The sequence below is a fragment of the Necator americanus genome, chromosome II (genome assembly GCF_031761385.1).
Source record: "Necator americanus strain Aroian chromosome II, whole genome shotgun sequence".
NCBI lineage: Eukaryota > Metazoa > Nematoda > Chromadorea > Rhabditida > Ancylostomatidae > Necator > Necator americanus.
Window position 1 is genome coordinate 31,675,207 of NC_087372.1, and position 18,912 is coordinate 31,694,118.

An 18,912-nucleotide genomic window follows, 5' to 3' on the forward strand; every position below is an offset into this window, starting at 1 on the left:
GGTCAAACGCCTGCAGAGAGCATCGAATCTTTGCTAACAAAGCTCTGTTTCCTTACGTTGAACTCGCAGACATTGTCAACATTCGAGGTATTCGGGTCGCATGGTATTCATATTCAATTCGCGCCAATCCTCACAAGCTATGGAACAGTGACGAATGTATGGATTTTTGTGCGATCGAGCGTAGATGGAGAAGGTTGCGCAGAGCTATGTTCAAGAACGGACGCGGACAAGCGCGTTAGGTGATAACACTGGCCCGCCGACTAAAGGCAGCACACTACGAATCTGGGGTGGCACCGAATTTCAGGTGGAGTATCCAATACGGGGTGGTAGATTAGGGAGACCGGGGTGGTTCCGCTCATCTCTCCCTGAATCACTGCAAGCAGCCGGCTCCTGAATGCCGTTCTGTACGGTGCCTCCTATTGCAGCGCGCCACCCTTGCACGCGTAGCGTCCTATCGAAAATCAATCCGGACTCGTCGGGGCAGTCCGAATTGATTTTCGACGAATCGCAGGGCGGAGGTGGAGCAAGGGGTGGAGCGCTGCAATAGATGGCGCCGTACAAAACAGCATTCAGGAAGTGACTGTTTGCTGTGATGCTGGGAGAGATGAACGGAACTACCCCCGTCTCCATAATCTACGTATACCTCGTATACGGATACTCCAGTAGAAATCCGCACCACCTCAAATTCGTGGTATGCTGCCTCTAAAGGATGTATATCACGAAACTGACGATGTTTTTGTTTCTGTAGACAAATGTAATGTTTGAAATGAGGATGAGAATGTCAAGTATGAGCATAGCTCTACTCAATCCTCCTGAAAAATGGCGTGGAAAACGACGGTTGGTCCTGCGAAGAAGGTGAAGATGCGTAAACCTTGTCCACGCGCCACCTCCACGAGCGGGTTGTCGAAAATCATTGAGGTGGGAACCTATTCAAATAAAACCAACGAATAGGCTGCTGACGGAACCCGACTTAGTAAAAGGTGGCCCTAACGCACCTAAGAATAGACGACGTGTCCCACGTCATTTTTCAGGATTCAGGGGGATTGAGAAGACTACCCTCATACTCGCGATCTACACACCAAACTCTATATTTGCCCGCAGAGGCCCAACATAGTCACTTTTGTGCCTTTAAGTCAAATTTAGTCATAGTTATGATAGAATAAAAGAAGTTTCTGGCGTTAATCAATCCGCTCGGGATGCGCCCCTACGCTCACTTCAATTCAGAATCGTTTGAACCTTACGAACGGGTAACTGGCCTATACTGACTTGCGGTGGCTAGCCGATATGTGAAGTCAGTGTTTTTATCCTCCCAGACAGGTCTGGCATAAATTTATCGACTCCGGAGGGATGAAAGGCTTGGTGAGCGCTAGATCAGATTCGAACCTCCTATCGATCGTGCAGGAAACGGAACCTCTAACCGCTACACTCCACCTGCCCCTGTGATAGAATGTGCAGGTAATTTGGAACATGAGATTCGCAACATACGGGGTAATATTGACATCACCAATAAATCATAGAAATTACACTCACTAAAATCTACAAACGTGTACTTCTTTACATTGTTGTTTCCATAAATAACTATGAGATGGCCTGAAAAGTTCAGTACTGTTGAATAGCTGAGATGACCTATCAGGCTCGGTATAGACCGTAGATTCAGGCTTTATCGCCGAAACATTGACGACTGCTTCCTACTCAAGCAGAGATGGACAATTGTTCCAAGGTACTAAATAAACAGCCGAAGTATATTAACTTCACTATTGATAAGCCTAAAGGAGAATGGTTGCTTCGTTGTTACCCTTTTTTAATGTCTAAGTGCACATTTCCAACAGAACAAAGTGTGCCACAAACCAAGTCAGAAGAATAAAGCAGCTCCTTGCATTCATCACACACACGAGTTTGGTAGAACGAAATGGGTTTCACACAGCCACCTACCTTTGCACTGAAAGAGAGGAAAGAATCAATCGAGTATTGGTAGCAAATGTGAGGTCAATAACGCAACTCTGTGAGGATAAAGGATAAAGGATAAAGTGTCTGGCGTTAATCAACCCTCTTGGGATCCGTATTGGAATCCCTGTTGGAAAACAGGCGTTGTATGTTGCTTTGGCTGGAACACGGCCTGAATGGTGTCTACCTGTCATTATTGATGTCGGACCGGATAACCAGTTGGTAGTTAGTTGTTGGAGAAAATTATCCATTGTTTCTCTGTTCACCTCCATAATCTTACATAGTAAAAGGTTCCTTTTTCCTTTATATATAAGCATTTTCTACAGGGTGCGCCATAAATATGGTCACTTGATAGAGACTTTGAAAATAATTTACTAATAATCTATTTAAGGATAAAGAATAAAGTTTCTGGCGTTAGTCAATCCGCTTGGGATGCACCCCCACCTTCACTTCAATTCAGAATCGTTTGAGGGTTACGAACGTGTATCTGGCCTATACAATGACTTGCGGTGGCTAGCCGATGTGTCAAGTCAGTGTTTTTATCCTCCCAGACAAGTATGGTACCAACTTATCGACCCTGGAGGGATGAAAGGCTTGGTGAGCACTAGGGCGGAGTCGAACCCTCGGTCGATCGTGCAGGCAGCGGAACCTCTAGCCGCTACACTACACTCGCCTCTCTCTGCGAGAAAATGAGCACAAATCCGAAGTTAATCTAGTGTGGAGGAAAATAAATACTCTGTATACCGTTCATTTCCGATGATGTTAGAGGTGCCATTCCGCTCCGTCTAACCAAAGGTAATCTTGGAGAATCAGTGGCGATTGTAGAGTTCCATAAAGGCGATTGCGTATGAGTTTAAGCAGAAGCTCATATGTAATTGTTTTTATGACCGTATTTTCACTACTGGAGTGCAAATACGGTCATGTAGTACATGACCATGTGACAAGGAAGATGACTGCATAAGTTCGTGTGTTGTTTATTTGATTTCTTTTATGCAGTAGAAAAACGAATACATAGGAGAAACCCTCAACGTATGTCCGAATGAAAGAACACCTTGACGGCAAAAGGAGATCACGTGACTTCACACAAATAGGTGATCATAGCGGAAATTCTGAAGCTAAGATTACGATAATGGCGCGTTAACCTAATATCTATCCCTGCAAGTATCTGGAAGTGTTTTGGATCCACTCCAAGAGCTCATAGATGAAGCGCCAAGAGGAATCCCACGATATTACACTGAAACCCGCTCCTGTTTAAGGCAGCATATCAAGAAATTGATGTAGTACGGAAATGCCAGGGGACCTATACAGTTCGAATTGCAGGTTACGGAACCCAGCACGGCTCAACTTTCTCTGATCGTCGTAAAAAAAACGGCGTGTGAACGTTTTTCTCATGAGTTACGTTAGAAAACGTCTCTTACACAAGCTGAGGTCCCCTCTGCAAATTATTCATTGGTTTTACTTGAAGAAGGTGGTGAGAAGATCATTGATCTTTGACCGCTCGCTCGTGGACGCCGCGCGTGCGCTGGTGTGTTCCAACTTTTCTCTCTTTCTCGTGGAAAAGAACGACATCTTCCGCGCCGTTTTTTACAACAAGTAAGGGAACTTGAGCGGATCCACGTTGGTTTCCGTAATGCATAAACCAAAATCTGCGGTAATCATGGGATTTCCGTACTACGTCAATTTCGTGATACAATGCCTTTAAGGCTGTTATTTGATTGCACTAGTCGCCTCACCACAGGTAACTGGCAGCTCCAGGAAAGTTCCCTCAAAATTAACATTTGCCACCTCGGTTTTCAAGATAATTAAGAGGAATTAAGCATAACAATGTCCATACTTGTAATCTAGAACCAGAACTGTATGGTGTTGCACAGAAATCCCAGCATTGTCAGTTTCGTGGTATACTTCTTTTAAGAAGACAAATACTATAATGTAATGAGTGTAACTGACCGCGCTTATGGTTACACGAAAAATCGTGATACTAATCTGATACTGATCAATACTAAATAAAAAAGAACTTTCAATTGTCCTGGATGTTAATAATGAGAAATTGTGTAAAATCTTTCTGAACAATAAATTTTCAAGAAGTTTAGATCCATTGCTCCGTGTGTGTTTCAATGTAAAAATAATGATAAAGTTTAAAAGATCAGTGTAAAGTTTACCGTACATTGCGACGGGGTTATCAAGTCGTCTGATTGCGTCGCAAACTTCCGTCTTCGTTTACGATTGAAAAATTTGGTCAATGAATTTTTCTTTTTCCTTCCCGTAATTCCAGATGACTTTTTGTTTAACTTTGGTTCCTTGGACACCTCTCCGTTCTCTTTTCCAACTTCTTCTTCTTCAAAAAAAAGCGTGGTAGTATAGTCTTTCTGCGAAGTTGGCGATAATGAGATCTTTCCAGGATAAGATAGGGTAAGAGGTGAACATTACGAGTATGAGTGCGTGACCACACTTAAGCACTCCCAGCCGTCTTGAAAGAGGCCTAGGTAACGGATTTTTTGTATGTTTTTCTCTACGAGGCACGTTAAAATCCGCCATCTTTAGGCGAGCGGACCACAATCAATGACGATCAATTAGTGGCCTGTTCGCTTAAAATCAGTCGATAGGCTGGTGAGGAAACCGGGCCTTGTGCAGTAGTGGGGTCGTAGAGTGTCTTGTAGGGAATGTCGTACACGAAAACCGTTTTCCGCGCCGTTTTTAAGGAGGATAAAGGTGCATTGAGCGTGAACACGCCCACACTCGTAATCGAAAGTGGGAACCTCGAACAGGTAGGTAAGTGTCCTTTCTGAAGGTGTAGATCAACTGCTCTCTTTAATTACTTCTCGCCCTATGTTTTGCCACTGACTCCTTACTGCGACAGGGCAGCAAAGAGGTCAATTTTTCAATGAAAGTCATGCCTCTTCGCAATTATAATCTGGTCCGACCATTTTAAATCAAATAGCGGCCCTTCGATCAACTTACTCCCCAATATAGCCGCGGGAATGTGCCATTACACACATCAATAGAACATTATTTTCAGTCATTTTTTATAGTAAAATGTGTTGGAAAGTGATTTCAATGAGATGACGGCAATCAACGGGGAGTATGTTGACCAGTAGACATTGATCTAAAGCAACCGGACCAGGTTACGACTTTGCGCGAATTTCTTTAAAGGCAGCATACCACGAATCTGGGGTGGTACGGGTTTCAGGTGGAGTATCCGTATACGGGGTCGTAGATTACGGAGTGGTTCCGCTCATCTCTCCCTGAATCATGGCAAGCAGCCGGCCCCTGAATGCTGTTTTTTACGATGCCTTCTATTGCAGCGCGCTACCCTTGCACGCGTAGCGTCCATTACTGCCTATCGGGGCAGTCCGAATTGATTTTCGACGAATCGCAGGGCGGAGGCGGCGCAAGGGGTGGAGCGTTGCAATAGATGGCGTCGTACAAAACAGCATTCTGGAGGCGGCTGTTTGCGGTGATGAAGAGAGAGGTGAGCGGAACTACTCCCGTCTCCACAATCTGCGACCCCGTATACGAATGCTCCACCTGAAATCCGCACCATCAGATTCGTGGTATGCTGCCTTTAAGCAGTTAACCTCTTGCTTGTTTTGCAGTAGTAAGAAGTCAACGGCAAAATGTAGGGAACAGAGAAAGCAAGCAGGGTGGAGAAACCAAGAACTACTCTACATCTCCAGAAAGGTAAGACATACCTGTTGAAGATGTCACGCACTCCTCGTAATCTAGATCCCAAACCCTATCTTTCCTGAGGGAAATCCGACGTTATATATTTCATAGTGAATAAAACGCTATATCAGCAGGTGGCTCGCATATTAACCTAGGATTTTTCTCTGTTATTATCCAAGAAGAAGACGATTCTAGTCGGATTGAGCATCTTTTCACAAACAAATCTTCGAAGAGGCTATGCAACTCAAACTAAGCAAGCTTGCGCCGTACACATGAACGGCATTGTTTATAGTCGGGCATGAAATTCCTCGTTGGTGCAACCGTAATAACTGCTTGATTGGGCCGGTACAGGAGAGGAAAGAACTGCGTCGAAACGCAGAGAAAGTACGTGCGTTACGGCCTACGCTCCTTTCAGATACGTTGCAAAATTCCTTCCTTCCCTCCTACTCTCTCTCTCTCTCTCTCTCTCTCTCTCTCTCTCTCTTTAATGGCCATGTCTCTCGGGTCTCGCCCCTGTGGAACTTGCTTCATGGCCGTGTCTGCGAACATAAGCGCCATCTGTAGTTATTTATTGTTTGAGTCAGCGAACTGTCTGAGAATAAGGATATCTACAACGTTCAAAAAACGCGAAAGCTGCTTTCTTTAACTGTTGAGAATATAATGTTTTAGGTATGTCAAATATACTAACCGTTTATGCTTTCTTTTCTTAGACTATTCACTGAAGTGTTGAAGAACGAAGTAAGCGCTTCATTCAAATGCTTCTTAAGCGATGTAGTTGCTTCAGCGGGATTCACTGCTTTAGAACTACTCTGGAGTATTATCAACATGAAAAATCTTTTAAATTGATTCAGAACAATAGATCTAGTTGGAGCAACTCACATACAACTCAAGCTCTTCTTCTGGAATTGGTTCAGAAAAGGATTCCATAACTGGGTCCTTGTTCCTCAGAAAAGTGTACTTTGATGCTAACTAAAAATACTTTCATTAGGTTGTAATGATAATATGATCACTACAAGTATGAACGTAAGGCTAACGCCATCCGTAGTGCACATAGTGATGACTGATCAATAGAAGTTCAATGTAGTGGCATTTTCCGTGAAGTTAAACTTGCAATTTTCTGACGAAGCTTTTTCCGTTCTCTCTTTTTTTTTGAAAGGAATTTACGCATTTACGAAGTGATCATGCAGTGATGATCACATGGTTTTCTTCCTGAAGGTGTCAGTACATTTGCAGAATATTCAAATCTGATGGGACACCTATGTACATATATTCCTTCGATATCGTAACAATTTAGGAACATAATTCGAAGCGTGAATTCTTCTTCTCTTTCTCCACAACAATTAGCTAACAAATGACATGATCGTCAACATCGCAATGACAAAGATAAGGTTCTACGTCTACTCATGTAAACTTCTAGCTACCACTTCAGCACCCGCTTCGGTGCGTATCTCCAATTTCTGAAGGAAGGATGTTACCAATCTGATGAGGCGAACGTGCGGCGGGGATAGACAGATGTGGTGGGGTACTTTTGCAGTTCGGCGTATCAGATCGACGCCGTGGGACCCGTTCAAGGCATTTTGTCGTCTTTTGGCGCCGACGCAGCAATGCGACGCCGTGAGAGCCGTCTCACCTCATTCTTCAGCTTTCTGGCCCCGCGAAGTAAACTCGACGGCGTTGGACCCGTCCTACTCCATTTTATAGCTTTCTCGCCCCGGGGCACCTATTTCACGCCGTTGGACCCGTCTCACTGCTTTCTGGAATTTCGTTACAAACATATATATACATATATATATATATATATATATATATATATATATACATATATATATCTATATATATATATATATATACATACATATACACACACACGTGACATGCCAAGCCCCTCATTATTTAGAGTGATTATAATGACTAACGGTAATGGTCCCGTCTAATTTTCAGATAAGTAACATTCTGCTCACCTCTGGATCAATTATTGCTATGGATTTTGCGGTTAGAACTTCATTCGAGTTGCTCTTTCTACAGTTCGCTCTTTCTTTACCCTTCCTGTTCGCTGATTTGGACGTCTTAAAAATGAAAATATATTATGAGACAGATAGTCGATGACATCTACGTTATTCCGCGCGACCACGACGCGTCCGCTGCGGCTCGTGTTATAAGTTCGCGTGTTGCATGAGCGCTTCCCGTCCTTCTCGTATTCGTGCGTCGCGGTTGGCAAACATGAGTGCTAGCGAATATTGATCTCAACCATGAATGTAACTAATGAAGGGTAATTACACTATCAGCCTTCTATACAACTTTGATACCAAGCATCTACTTCAGTATGGCGCTGTACTTTGACGTCGTGACCACCAACAAACTGGATTGTTGAGTTGGTGGTTTCAGTTGTTTGAAAGCATGTGGTCATGGATAGGTGGGTGTGACGTACTGCTAAGAGGTTATACGTCATTTCCACGCTCGGCTGGTGGCCTGACACCGCCCGAGGTCTTTCATTCTATCAATGTCGATAAATTGCAACCAGACTTGTCTGAAAGGATAAAACACTGACTTGATACGTTTCCTGGTCCTCAAAATTCATTTTATAGGCTAGAGACGCTTTCACGAATCTCACAACATTCTGAATTGAAGTCGAACGCTTTCCAAAGGGGGTATTCAACGTCAACCACTTCAGTGATTGCGGGCGAGAAGTACTAAGCTACTAACGACCACCCCACAGTGATTACGTAGCTGATATGAAAGTGGTCAAGTTGGTAGGACCTTATACCTAGCTTTGCTGCTGCAGAGCTTGGCAATTTAACACTAAGATGCGTAGGAACAACTGTACGCTCGCTCCAAGACCAATATAAAAGATATCGTGTTCATTCGTTTGTTTGTTTGTTTGTTCTTTTCTTGTTTTTTCTCCTCCACATTTAGTATGTTCAAACAAGTAAAAGTTAAACAGAAGATCCTACGCCTACGTACATCCGTAGCGCTTTTTTGTGTTTTTTCTGTCCTCAATTCCCCCGGGACCGTCGGTTCGGTATGGTCGGACGATTGAAACTTCTAAGAAGATAGATTATTCCAAGTCAAGGTTTTGAAGGAGCAAATCTCTCACTTCATCTATTGGATAAGCCTTGATTTTGCTCACAGGTAGATTGTACTTTACAGCAGCATCTTGCTGATCTTCTTCTGACGATTCTTTCTGGAGTAAACAAACAACTATGTGTGTATCCATCTGAACGAAGTGTTGTGAAAATGCAAAGGTTATACTGCTTTACCTTCCGAAATTTTTCCAAGTAGTACCAATATGCTAGAACAATACCAATTAATGCCATCACTATAAGTGTAAAATAAGACGAGAGAGGAGACTGGCTTGAACTATCCATCGTACAAAATGAAACGCACTTCCGTTCTTTGAGAATTTTGTGCACTATCATGCAGGTTAAGTGGTGATAACCTTGATATGATTACAAAGAAGACTGAAAATAATTAGACAACGCTGAAATTTCGTTTTCGATAAATATCGATTGCATAGTAAGATCAAAACGACATGAAGCACTGTGTAGTTGCATAATGCGTAAGTGGTTGCGCTCGAAGCGGTGCAGTGGAGCGTTGCAGTTAAAGGCATCACCCCACGAACCTGAGGTGGTACGGATTTCAGGTGGAGTTTTCGTATACGGGATCGTAGATTATGGAGAGGTGAGTGATTCCGTCAATTTCTTGCTAATTGGCGTAAAAACGGCCCGGAAGGTGTGGCGCGCTCCAATCGAACTCGTTGTAGAAGATAGCGCGCCAGAACGCTCGAAGCCGTATCTTCCCGGCCGTTTTTTTTTGTACGGCAATTAGGAAGAAATGGACGGAATCACCTTTCTCCCCTTAATCTACGATCCCGTATACGAATACTCCACCTGAAATCCGTACCACCTCAGATTCGTGGGGTGATGCCTTTAAGATCGAGTGAGGGCTCCTGCTATCACCGTTCATTGAATTCGGCAGTTCGCGATGTTCCCACCTCGGTTCCAACTGCCATCTCCACGTTTGAAGCACAACTGCTTACGCAACTGCATCACGTTTCACGTCGTTTTGCCCCCACCATTGGCGAGGCAAATAGGAAACACACGTTGTTTTCTCATATTCAACATCTCTATATATCTCGATATTTCGATTCTCGACAACAACAACCAACTCTGTCGAAGTTTGATGATAGGTACAGATTGTTTGCGCGTTGATAGCAGCAATTGGAAACGTCCACAATCGATACTTACCGAAGGTAAAACCCACTTAGAAGTTTTGAACGTCTTCGCCGGAGGACGATCAGAGCGGTTTTTGGCTCTCAAAGAAACACTGTATTTATTCCACACATAGTGTCAGGACCAGCAAGTGGAGAAGTGCCTCGCTTTAAATGTGTTACATCGTCGGCACTATAAAGAGCGCACATCTGTGTATTGATATTCAGTCGACCATTGTCAAAGCGGATATTAAGCAGCGGATGTGAGCAGAAAAATAGAATCAAGCGCAATCCTTGAGCAGTACCAACAATCCAAAAGGGAGAGCGTGGATTACGCGCTACCCTGTTCAGGCTCTGCCCCAGTTCAGTTGCAGTGATTGTGAATATAACAGTGTATGAATGATCTATACATGTATAAGATGTTCCAAAATTCACGACTTGAATAAGATAGAAACCTTATTTTAAATTGTATTTTTTAAAATTGAAACATAAAGTACACAGGATAGGGTTATGTACGGAATAGCATCCACAACGTATCTACCGTTTGGTTCGGATTTCGGGCTCGAGGCATCATTGGACCATACTTTTTTTTTAAAAATCAGGCTGGTCAATTATTTACTGCAACTGGACTCGATATGATAACCGAGTTCTTAAACCCTAAATTGAAATTGATATGGAGGACTTGTGTTTTCAACAACATGGTCCGACATGTCATACAGCCCGAGAAACAAAAAAACTTCTGAAAAATTAAAATTAGAGATTCCCTGGTCGTGTGCTCTCTCGTTTCGATTGTCGACGAAAGAGTGCATATGTCCCAGCAATACCCAAACATCATTTGTCCGATCTTCTAGTCCATCCGTAACCCTATCCTATGTACTTTATGTTTCAATTAAAAAATACACTCAGAAAAAAAAACTGTTTCCTGTTCAACACCCTAAATACTGTGTGCTGTATGAAGATGAACATACGAGTGCCACATAGAAGTGGTTATAGAGATCAGAGCAGCAGTCGTACCTACCTTCAGCTCATAGGCGCACGACCCCGAAGGTCTGCGGGTCAAGTTGTGAAAACTTAAAAGTGAGGCACATATTGTAAGGCATGAGCCCGTACGCAGGCGGAATTACAGGCCAGCGGGGCAGTAATCTATAGTACCGCAATTTCGTGCAGGAAAATGCAACTCCTCCTGCAGTACTGCAGCATGGCGCTTCCTTGGCTTGTGTGGTTGCCTGTGTCAATGTTTATTAAAGGCGGCATATAACGAATCTGATGAACTGAGGGAATCTGCGGGAAAAGCTGGAGTTGAGTTGCATAATAGATTGAGTTATCCAAGGTGGTTTCGCTCTTCTCTCTTTTGCCATTAATATTAAAGATGTAGAACAAATACGACCAAACATCACAGATTTCACATCAAAACATCACAGATTTTTGACCGCCTGCAAGTGGATGCAGGACGTGTACAAGAGTGGCGCATTGCGACTGAAATCGTTATGAAAAGTGACGTCTTCCTCACTGTTTTTCACGACGACTAGGAAGAGATGAAAAAAACCACCGCAGAATCAGCAATCTGCAACCCTATCTCTTGCTTTTTCAAGGAATTTCGTCAGCACGAATCTGAAGTGGTGCGGATTTCAGGTGGGGTATCCGTATACGGTGTCTTAGATTATAGAGGCGGGAGTAATTCCGCTCATCTCTCCCTGCATCACTGCAAACAGCCGCCTCCAAAATGCTGTTTTGTACGAACCCATCTATTGCAACGCTCCACCCTTTTGCGCCTCCTCCTCCCTGCGATTCGTCGAAAATCAATTCTGCCCCGATAGGCACTAAGGGACGGTATGCGTGCAGTGGTGGCGCGCTGCAATAGAAGGCATCGTACAAAACAGCATTCAGGGGCCTGCTGCTTGCAGTGATTCAGGGAGAGATGAGCGGAACCACCCCAGTCTCCATTACCTACGACCCTATATACGGATACTTCACTTGAAATCCGTACTACCCCAGATTCGTGGTATGCTGCCTTTAAGTACCCACAACTCAGTGCATTAAAGGGTAGTGGAACTGGGAACCTCACACCTGGGGCCGCAACAGTAGGACTGGCCATTTGCCTTTTGAAATGCGCCTCACATCGCATCTTTTTCGGTCGTATTTGGTCTACATCTTTAATATTAATGGCTACACCTGGTGGACATTAGTCTACAACTTTTCCGCAATATTTCTGAACATTCTATCTTGGATCAACTTCCCAAATTCGCAGCAATGTTCAAGATGATCCTTTACACATTGGCAATATTATTTGCCATTGATAATTAATATTATCTTTATTAAGAGCACAAAAATGTTTCGAGGTTTTTCTTCGTATCGCTGAAGCCTTATTCGGAAAAAATGCTGCAATATATTTTATTCAAGGCATTGTCCGTCGTTTGCTACGACTTTCTCCATCTTTCAGGGAGCATACGAATTCCGTGTTGAAAAATTGCCCCTCTTTCGAGGGAATTCAGGAATAAGAAAAAATTTGCCTTTTTCGTAAGAAGTGAGGTACTGCTCAGCTGGACCATGAGTCATCGACCGGAACAAGTGGCAGTCGGAAGGAGCAATGTCTGGCGAGTACGGAGGGGAGAGTAGAATATCCCTTTGAAGCACCTCCAAAGTTTCCTTGACGATTTTTGCAACATGTGGCCGAGCGTTGTCGTGCTGAAAGATCACATTGCCATGTCGTTTGGGATATAGGAGATGTTTGAGCTTCAGGGCTCAATTGTATCGACTGTTGTTGGTGACGTTCTCAAGTGATGGTTCCGTTAGGCTGGAGTAGCTCATAGTAGATCGCTCCAAGCTGATCCCACCAGATACAGATGTCCCTCCGTGTTCTGTGTCGCTTGTGTCAAAGTCGTTACTCTTAAAACGGCAGATGTTTTCATTCAAGCTTTACACAACAGTCGATGTTCATCAGCTGCGCTTTCTTTAAATTAAAACAAAATTTCCTGCAATTTTTTTTTGTTGACACAATGATTGACATAGTTAGAGCACAGAGAAAGTATGTTGTTTACAACTCACTGATATGACACATGCTGATTTTTAAAGAGAAAGGATGACGCTTTAACATGAATGTAGTTACAAGATGGTCCGATTTGGATTTAATCCTTGTTACACCATCTTATGTGAATCCCTTATTTGTACCCTCAATACATAATCGCCGCGTGGAACCATGCGCTTTTTTTTGCACCCCTGTTGTCTGTCTACATAGTCGGATAATGTCCGGAAAAATAGGTTATTACATTATTAAGTATTTGATGACGGATTTTTAGCGTTTTTTTTTTTATGATGCCGTGCCACAACATTGTCACGTAGACATGGTTCCATGCCTCGGAGAGAAAAAATGTCCCACGGTATAGTAGAACATTATACATTATTACATTACATTAACATTAAGGTCGTTAAGGTGTTCAGTCAGGTCGGGAATATAAAATCGCTCATCCATTAGCCTCTCCTTTTTTTCGCAGCACTTAATGCCAATCAAGGATCGATGCGTTATCGCCACCTGATAAGCTTTACTGCACTTCTGTTGCTTTTCTCTTCGTGAAAAGTACGCATCGTTTCGAGATGACCGGCTTTAGGTTAGTTTTTTTCTAGGATTTTCTCTCTGCTAATTAATCTTTAAATATTTCAGATTCCATGAAGAAAAAGAAGAGACGCATGTTCCGTTGACGATTGAGAATAAACTGATAGACCCAGTTGTTGTTGGTCGTCGAATGTAAAAATTACTTGGATAAGAATTTTAGAGTTTTCTTCCGCAAACCATAATTTCAATATGTTGATGTGCTTCCAGGAATCGCACGCTTTTTCTTTTCGCAGCCGCTGTCCTCTCCATCCTCCTTGTAACAGGGTACCTCATTTTCGTGTAAGTGATTTTTTTTCCTCGCATTAACAACCTCCTTTAAATTTTCCTTCCTTTCGACTATGTCACATAAAAAGATGTTGACAGGAAAAAAAACAACGAAGTTTTTAGAGACAAACACCAACGTACTGTAGTGGATCGATGTCCCCAAGAAGATACAGCACCGAGGGAACAGGATTCAATGGAATATGCGGATCGTTTTGTGGATTTTATAAAGAAGTAGGTGTGCTAAACTCATCGTGAGTGATCTAAACTGATTGGCCGTAAAGTAATAGATATTTTTTGCAGAAGAAGAAAAGATGTGTAATTGCAAAGAGTGGGGAAAAATTTCAAAAACATTTTTCCTTGCTGGTTTTTGCCTAATGTAGCAGAACCTAACTATACCAATCTAAATAATATGTTGGACCCAATATTTATTTTTGTACGGGCGACAGCAACGCGCGTTCCATTGGAGCACGGCGGAAGACTTAAAAGGTCTACTGTGCACAGAAAATGTAGCCCAAGCGCTGCGGATACGTTGGGGTCACTCGAGTAAACATAAGCGCCGGCCGTTAAGCATATAATTCTGCTCATTTACACTCTCTTCGGTTTTAGGTTCAACAAACAATATGAAGAAAAGACAGAACTGCTCAGACGCTTTAAATCATATGAAAAACACATGAAGGAGGTGAAGGAGTTGAACAGGTAAACGTATCCGGAAAAATCTAAGTCCGAGTTTTCCGAATCCACATTTTGTATATGCGTGAAATTAGTCGTTACTATGAAATATTTTCTTTGAAACTGATAGCAATTGTGTAGTCCATTCAAAAAATTAGGTCTTTTTGATTCTTTGAATTTCGAGTAAATTTCCGAAAAAAATTTGAGAAATAAAGACAACGACAAAAAAACACGCATATGAGTGTTATTTCCCCTGTTATCACAGCAAGCGAACTGATAAATTTAATTTTTTGAAGCAAAAAAGCCCATAGCTCTTCCTATGGAGAAAACGAGTTGAGCGATTGGACCGATGAAGAGTTCCGAAAGGTGAAATATCAGTTTGTCCAGTTAGTGGCAGGAAAAAAACTCAGATGAAAATATCTAAGTTGATTTTTAGTCACTTCTTCCACTTTCATTCTATAAAAAATTGCACGAGGAGGCAACATTCATTCGTCGAGATCCTCCTAAACTCGAACGTGCCACACCGGCACCGGCTTCCTTCGATTGGAGAACAAAAAATGTGATATCACCGGTAAAAGCACAAGGTGAGAAATTCGGGAATTTTCTCCGATTTCGAAAATTTCCAATTCTCTGAAATCAAGGGAAATGTGGCTCATGTTGGGCGTTTGCCGCTACCGCAACGGTGGAAGCTGCTTGGGCGATTGCTCATAAAGAGATGCGAAATCTTTCCGAGCAAACGCTCCTGGACTGTGACCTCGCCGATAATGCATGTGATGGTGGAGATGAAGATAAGGCTTTTAGGTATGTTTACCGTCGGCCGAATCTTCAGCCTGATCACTTGAAATTATGGACTCTTCTCGAAACTACTATGTCCTCTTATGAAGGTCATAGTCATATTCGTATTCATGTTCACGATCAATCATCCTTACATTCGCTCCTTCATTCATTCACTCACTTATTCATTCGTTCGTTCCCTGGTTCATCTACCCACTCAACATTTCATTCACTTATTCAGTGATTTGTCTACGCATTCGTCATTTCATTTATTCATCTGTCACTTCATTCATTCGTTCACTCATTTACTCATTCATTCATTCATTCATTCATTCATTCCCTGATCCAGTCCACACATCCATCGTTTCACTTATCGATCCATCACTTCATTCACTCATTCATCCTTCCATCCACTCATTCATGCTTCATTTACTCAAATTCATTCACTCGTCTGATTATGTACTACTTTTTAAGCAGAACCAAGATTGTTATTGATCTTTATTCTGGCTAACGTTTCGGCGTCGTCGCCTTCTTCAGAGCCTGGAAAAGTCAGAGACACGTGTGATCTACTCTCTCGAACGCCTCGTTATCCCACAAGATATGAATTAGCAAACAGATTATTCAAAGGCAACGCCAGAAAGCAGACCACCATAGCGCTCACCTTGATAGCCACGAAATCGTGATGTTAGCGGACCACCACTTGTTAGAGTTGCGCCGCTAGTAGCATCTACTAACGATGCCCCGCCTCTGACCCCGTAGGTCTCTGAACCCGCAGAGGTTGATCTGGCGCCAGCTCGTTGGTCACAGCAATGCATTCTTCTTCACGATTCATGATTGGATTTTTGCCCGTGATATGAAACGCTTCCAATGTTTTTCGCGCCAGAGCGTCTGATTCACCCGTCCTTTCATTATTGTTTCGTTCATTCATTCACTGATTCATCCACCTATCACTTCATTTCATTCATTCATTCGTTCATTCACTCATACATTCACTACAGGATTTGAAGCAATACTTCATTACTTAAGAGTTAGCAACAATGTGGACAGTATAACGGATGTACGGTGTATTTGTTACTAATATTATTTCCTCAATTAAAACAATTTTTTTCGAATGAATGAAGGATCTGTTCACGCGCAGAGCTTGCATGATTGAGTAGAGTAGTTTTTTCCCGTATTATTACCCATTAACCAATGTATCCTCAATCCATATCCCTCTCGCACTCTCGAAATCTCATCATTATCATTAGTTTATCAGATCAGATTGATTATAATGTATGCGGTGACGAAAATCTGGCCATTTGAATGAAACAATATGTATTACGAATGCATCCGCTATAACTCGTCCGATTCCATAAATTTCTTTGTAAATTTTGTAAAATTTTGTAAGTTTGTAAATTCATCACTGATATTTATTTAGCCAATTAATTTGATGTACATAAGTGCTTTATGCAGTACATTAGTTATAAATAAATCCCTTTATGCTCTAAGTTACCTTTAAGCTTAAAGGCATCACTCCACAAATCTGACGTGATATGGATTCCCGATGGACAAACTCCATACGGGGTCATAGATTACGTGATCAGGGATGGTTCCGCTCATCTCCCCCTAATCCTAGTAAAAAAAAACGGCGTGAAATACTCCGTTTTCCATGACGATTTAGTTGCAGCAAGCAATCTTGCGCACGCGACGCATCCAGGGGACCAGGTTTTATAAATAGAGGAGCGTTCTAACGTCCTCTCGTAGGAACTAAAACGATTCCCACGCCGTTTTTACGGCGATTAGTGAGAGGTGAGCGAAAACACCCTGATCCCCTTTCCTATAACACCATCTCCAACTTTTGACTTTGGACTTTGGATTCCCTCACTAGGTCAGATTAGTGGTATGCTGCCTTTAAGCTCACTTAACCTTTTTCTTAAAGGAATAATGGAAGCGCGAAGAAGGATGCAGCGTGGTTGTTTTGTCGTCAGTTACAATGCACAATACTCAACCGTTTAGCACCTTGATCCTCCAGTACTTTTAATTAGAATAATAATTTGTATCATAGAAGCGGGTGTAGCACAGTTGTTGGTAAGAGGTTCTACTGGGACTGGGTGATCAGTGACACGAAACCGATCTAGACCAGCCAACCCTTCTCTTTTTCCTCTTTTTTTTCGCTTTTCCCATCTTCTTTGGATAAATTGGCGCCAGGCTTATCCGAAAAGATAGAAACATTGACTTGAAATATCGGGTGGCCGAAGTTATTGTATTGGTCAGGAACCTCCTCGTGAACCTCAAACGGTCCTGAATTGTAGTCGAAGCACTTTATTCTTTATGGCACAACATTAAGGTACATACACCGTAATGGCCTCGCCTATGCGGCCGATCTACCCTACGTTGCACATCGACAAAACGTTTGCAGTATCACTGGTAATGTCACCAAGATCCAGGTATTCTTTCTAGGATTTCTGTCGCCACATACCGGTCCTGTAATAATTTCTTACTCACATTTAGGTCGCCTACTTTCTTCATCCCGATGAGCAATCGATGATCGATTGGTTGGTCGGATTTGGTCCCGTAAATATCGGGATCTCTGTCACACCAGATATGCGTCCATACAAAGGAGGAGTTTTTACGCCCAGCGCTGAGGATTGTAAGAATAAGGTTTGGAGAGTTCTAGAATATTTGTGTACAATTTTTTGTGCCTTTCTAAGGTGTTGATTTAAGGTGATTGGACTTCATTCGCTAATGATCACCGGTTACGGGACCACTGAATCCGGAGAGAAATACTGGATTGTGAAAAATAGTTGGGGTAACACATGGGGAGTTGAAAATGGATATGTTTATTTTGCCCGAGGTATTAATGCGTGTGGTATTGAAGATGAACCGATCGGTATACTTGCATAGAATCCAAATGGTCCATAGAAGTTTGTTTCCCATAGAATTTGAATTTAGACATATGAACTTTGATCCGTTGTTATTCTTATTCGATTGTTATTCACGTTCACTTTCACATAAATGTAATAATGTTACAATCTGATATTCATAATGGTTCAAAGTATTGAGTTAGAACACTACTGATGACGAAATCCTTAAATCTGAGGATCAGATTTGGCACATAACCCTTGTAAGGTTGTTACATTTTTTATGGGGTTATGTTAATTTTTTTCTTGGTGATTCTTTCTCGCCTCTACAATGCTACTAAGAAACTAAAAGAACCTAAATATTTTCTTATAACAATAGTTTTTTGTTTCTACCTTTCAAATAAATGAATAATTAAGTGACCAAAATGAGTAGAGTAGCAAAATAAGTAGAGTAGCATTTCCTGCAACGATTCCTCAAGAATAAATGGAGAATAAAAATAAGATGGGATCTTTTTTGAAACTAACTATTTTTTGTTTCCTTCAACTGATAAAAACTTAAGAAAATTGGGATATGTAAGTAAATATTACGTAATACACACGTCTAAAAATATAGCGTAGTCGAAGATGCTCGATGATAAAAAACTAAAATGAGTGAGAAAAGAAGTGTCCATAATTTCAAAAAATAGGTAAATATGAGACCCCATTTTAGTTTTTTTTTTCACGAAAAGGTATTCTTGATTGGTAGAAAGTTGAAACTTCCCACTTGTCAACAACCTCAAAACAACAATATGATGAGATTGTCTTCAAGCTACTTCGTACGAGAGCTAAACTTTTCCTTTTTAATGGGTTTTTATAACAAGCAAATGAATGAAAATATTTCAATTATTAGAAAAAAAAAACGAGAACACTTCATGTACTTTTGTGGTTCACCAGCTCTCGCC

The 18,912-nt window shown here is 42.0% G+C and overlaps 2 protein-coding genes across 4 annotated transcripts; one reads left to right on the plus strand and one right to left on the minus strand.

Moving 5' to 3' along the window:
* Window positions 1-3,756: 3,756 nt before the first annotated feature.
* On the minus strand, window positions 3,757-8,972 carry RB195_020094 (uncharacterized protein; the record flags this gene model as incomplete). Of its 2 annotated transcripts, XM_064188246.1 has the most annotated exons (8): window positions 3,757-3,785; window positions 4,109-4,279; window positions 6,296-6,416; window positions 6,487-6,576; window positions 7,569-7,673; window positions 8,569-8,649; window positions 8,702-8,788; window positions 8,865-8,972. In XM_064188246.1, 8 exons carry the CDS (start codon window positions 8,970-8,972, stop codon window positions 3,757-3,759), a joined length of 792 nt encoding a protein of 263 aa, XP_064044127.1. The 2 variants fall into 2 exon arrangements, with proteins under 2 accessions (XP_064044127.1, XP_064044128.1); XM_064188247.1 differs by lacking the exon at window positions 3,757-3,785 and having other exon boundaries at window positions 4,080-4,279; window positions 8,865-8,921.
* Window positions 8,973-9,527: 555 nt separating this feature from the next.
* On the plus strand, window positions 9,528-18,014 carry RB195_020095 (uncharacterized protein; the record flags this gene model as incomplete). 2 transcript variants are annotated; one of them, XM_064188248.1, is made up of 12 exons in its annotated part: window positions 9,528-9,793; window positions 13,324-13,419; window positions 13,473-13,556; window positions 13,632-13,703; window positions 13,812-13,919; window positions 14,295-14,384; window positions 14,654-14,723; window positions 14,794-14,941; window positions 14,999-15,158; window positions 17,458-17,557; window positions 17,622-17,771; window positions 17,835-18,014. In XM_064188248.1, the coding sequence occupies 12 exons, from the start codon at window positions 9,528-9,530 to the stop codon at window positions 18,012-18,014; spliced, it is 1,524 nt and encodes a 507-aa protein (XP_064044129.1). The 2 variants fall into 2 exon arrangements, with proteins under 2 accessions (XP_064044129.1, XP_064044130.1); XM_064188249.1 differs by lacking the exon at window positions 9,528-9,793 and having other exon boundaries at window positions 13,406-13,419.
* Window positions 18,015-18,912: the final 898 nt, after the last annotated feature.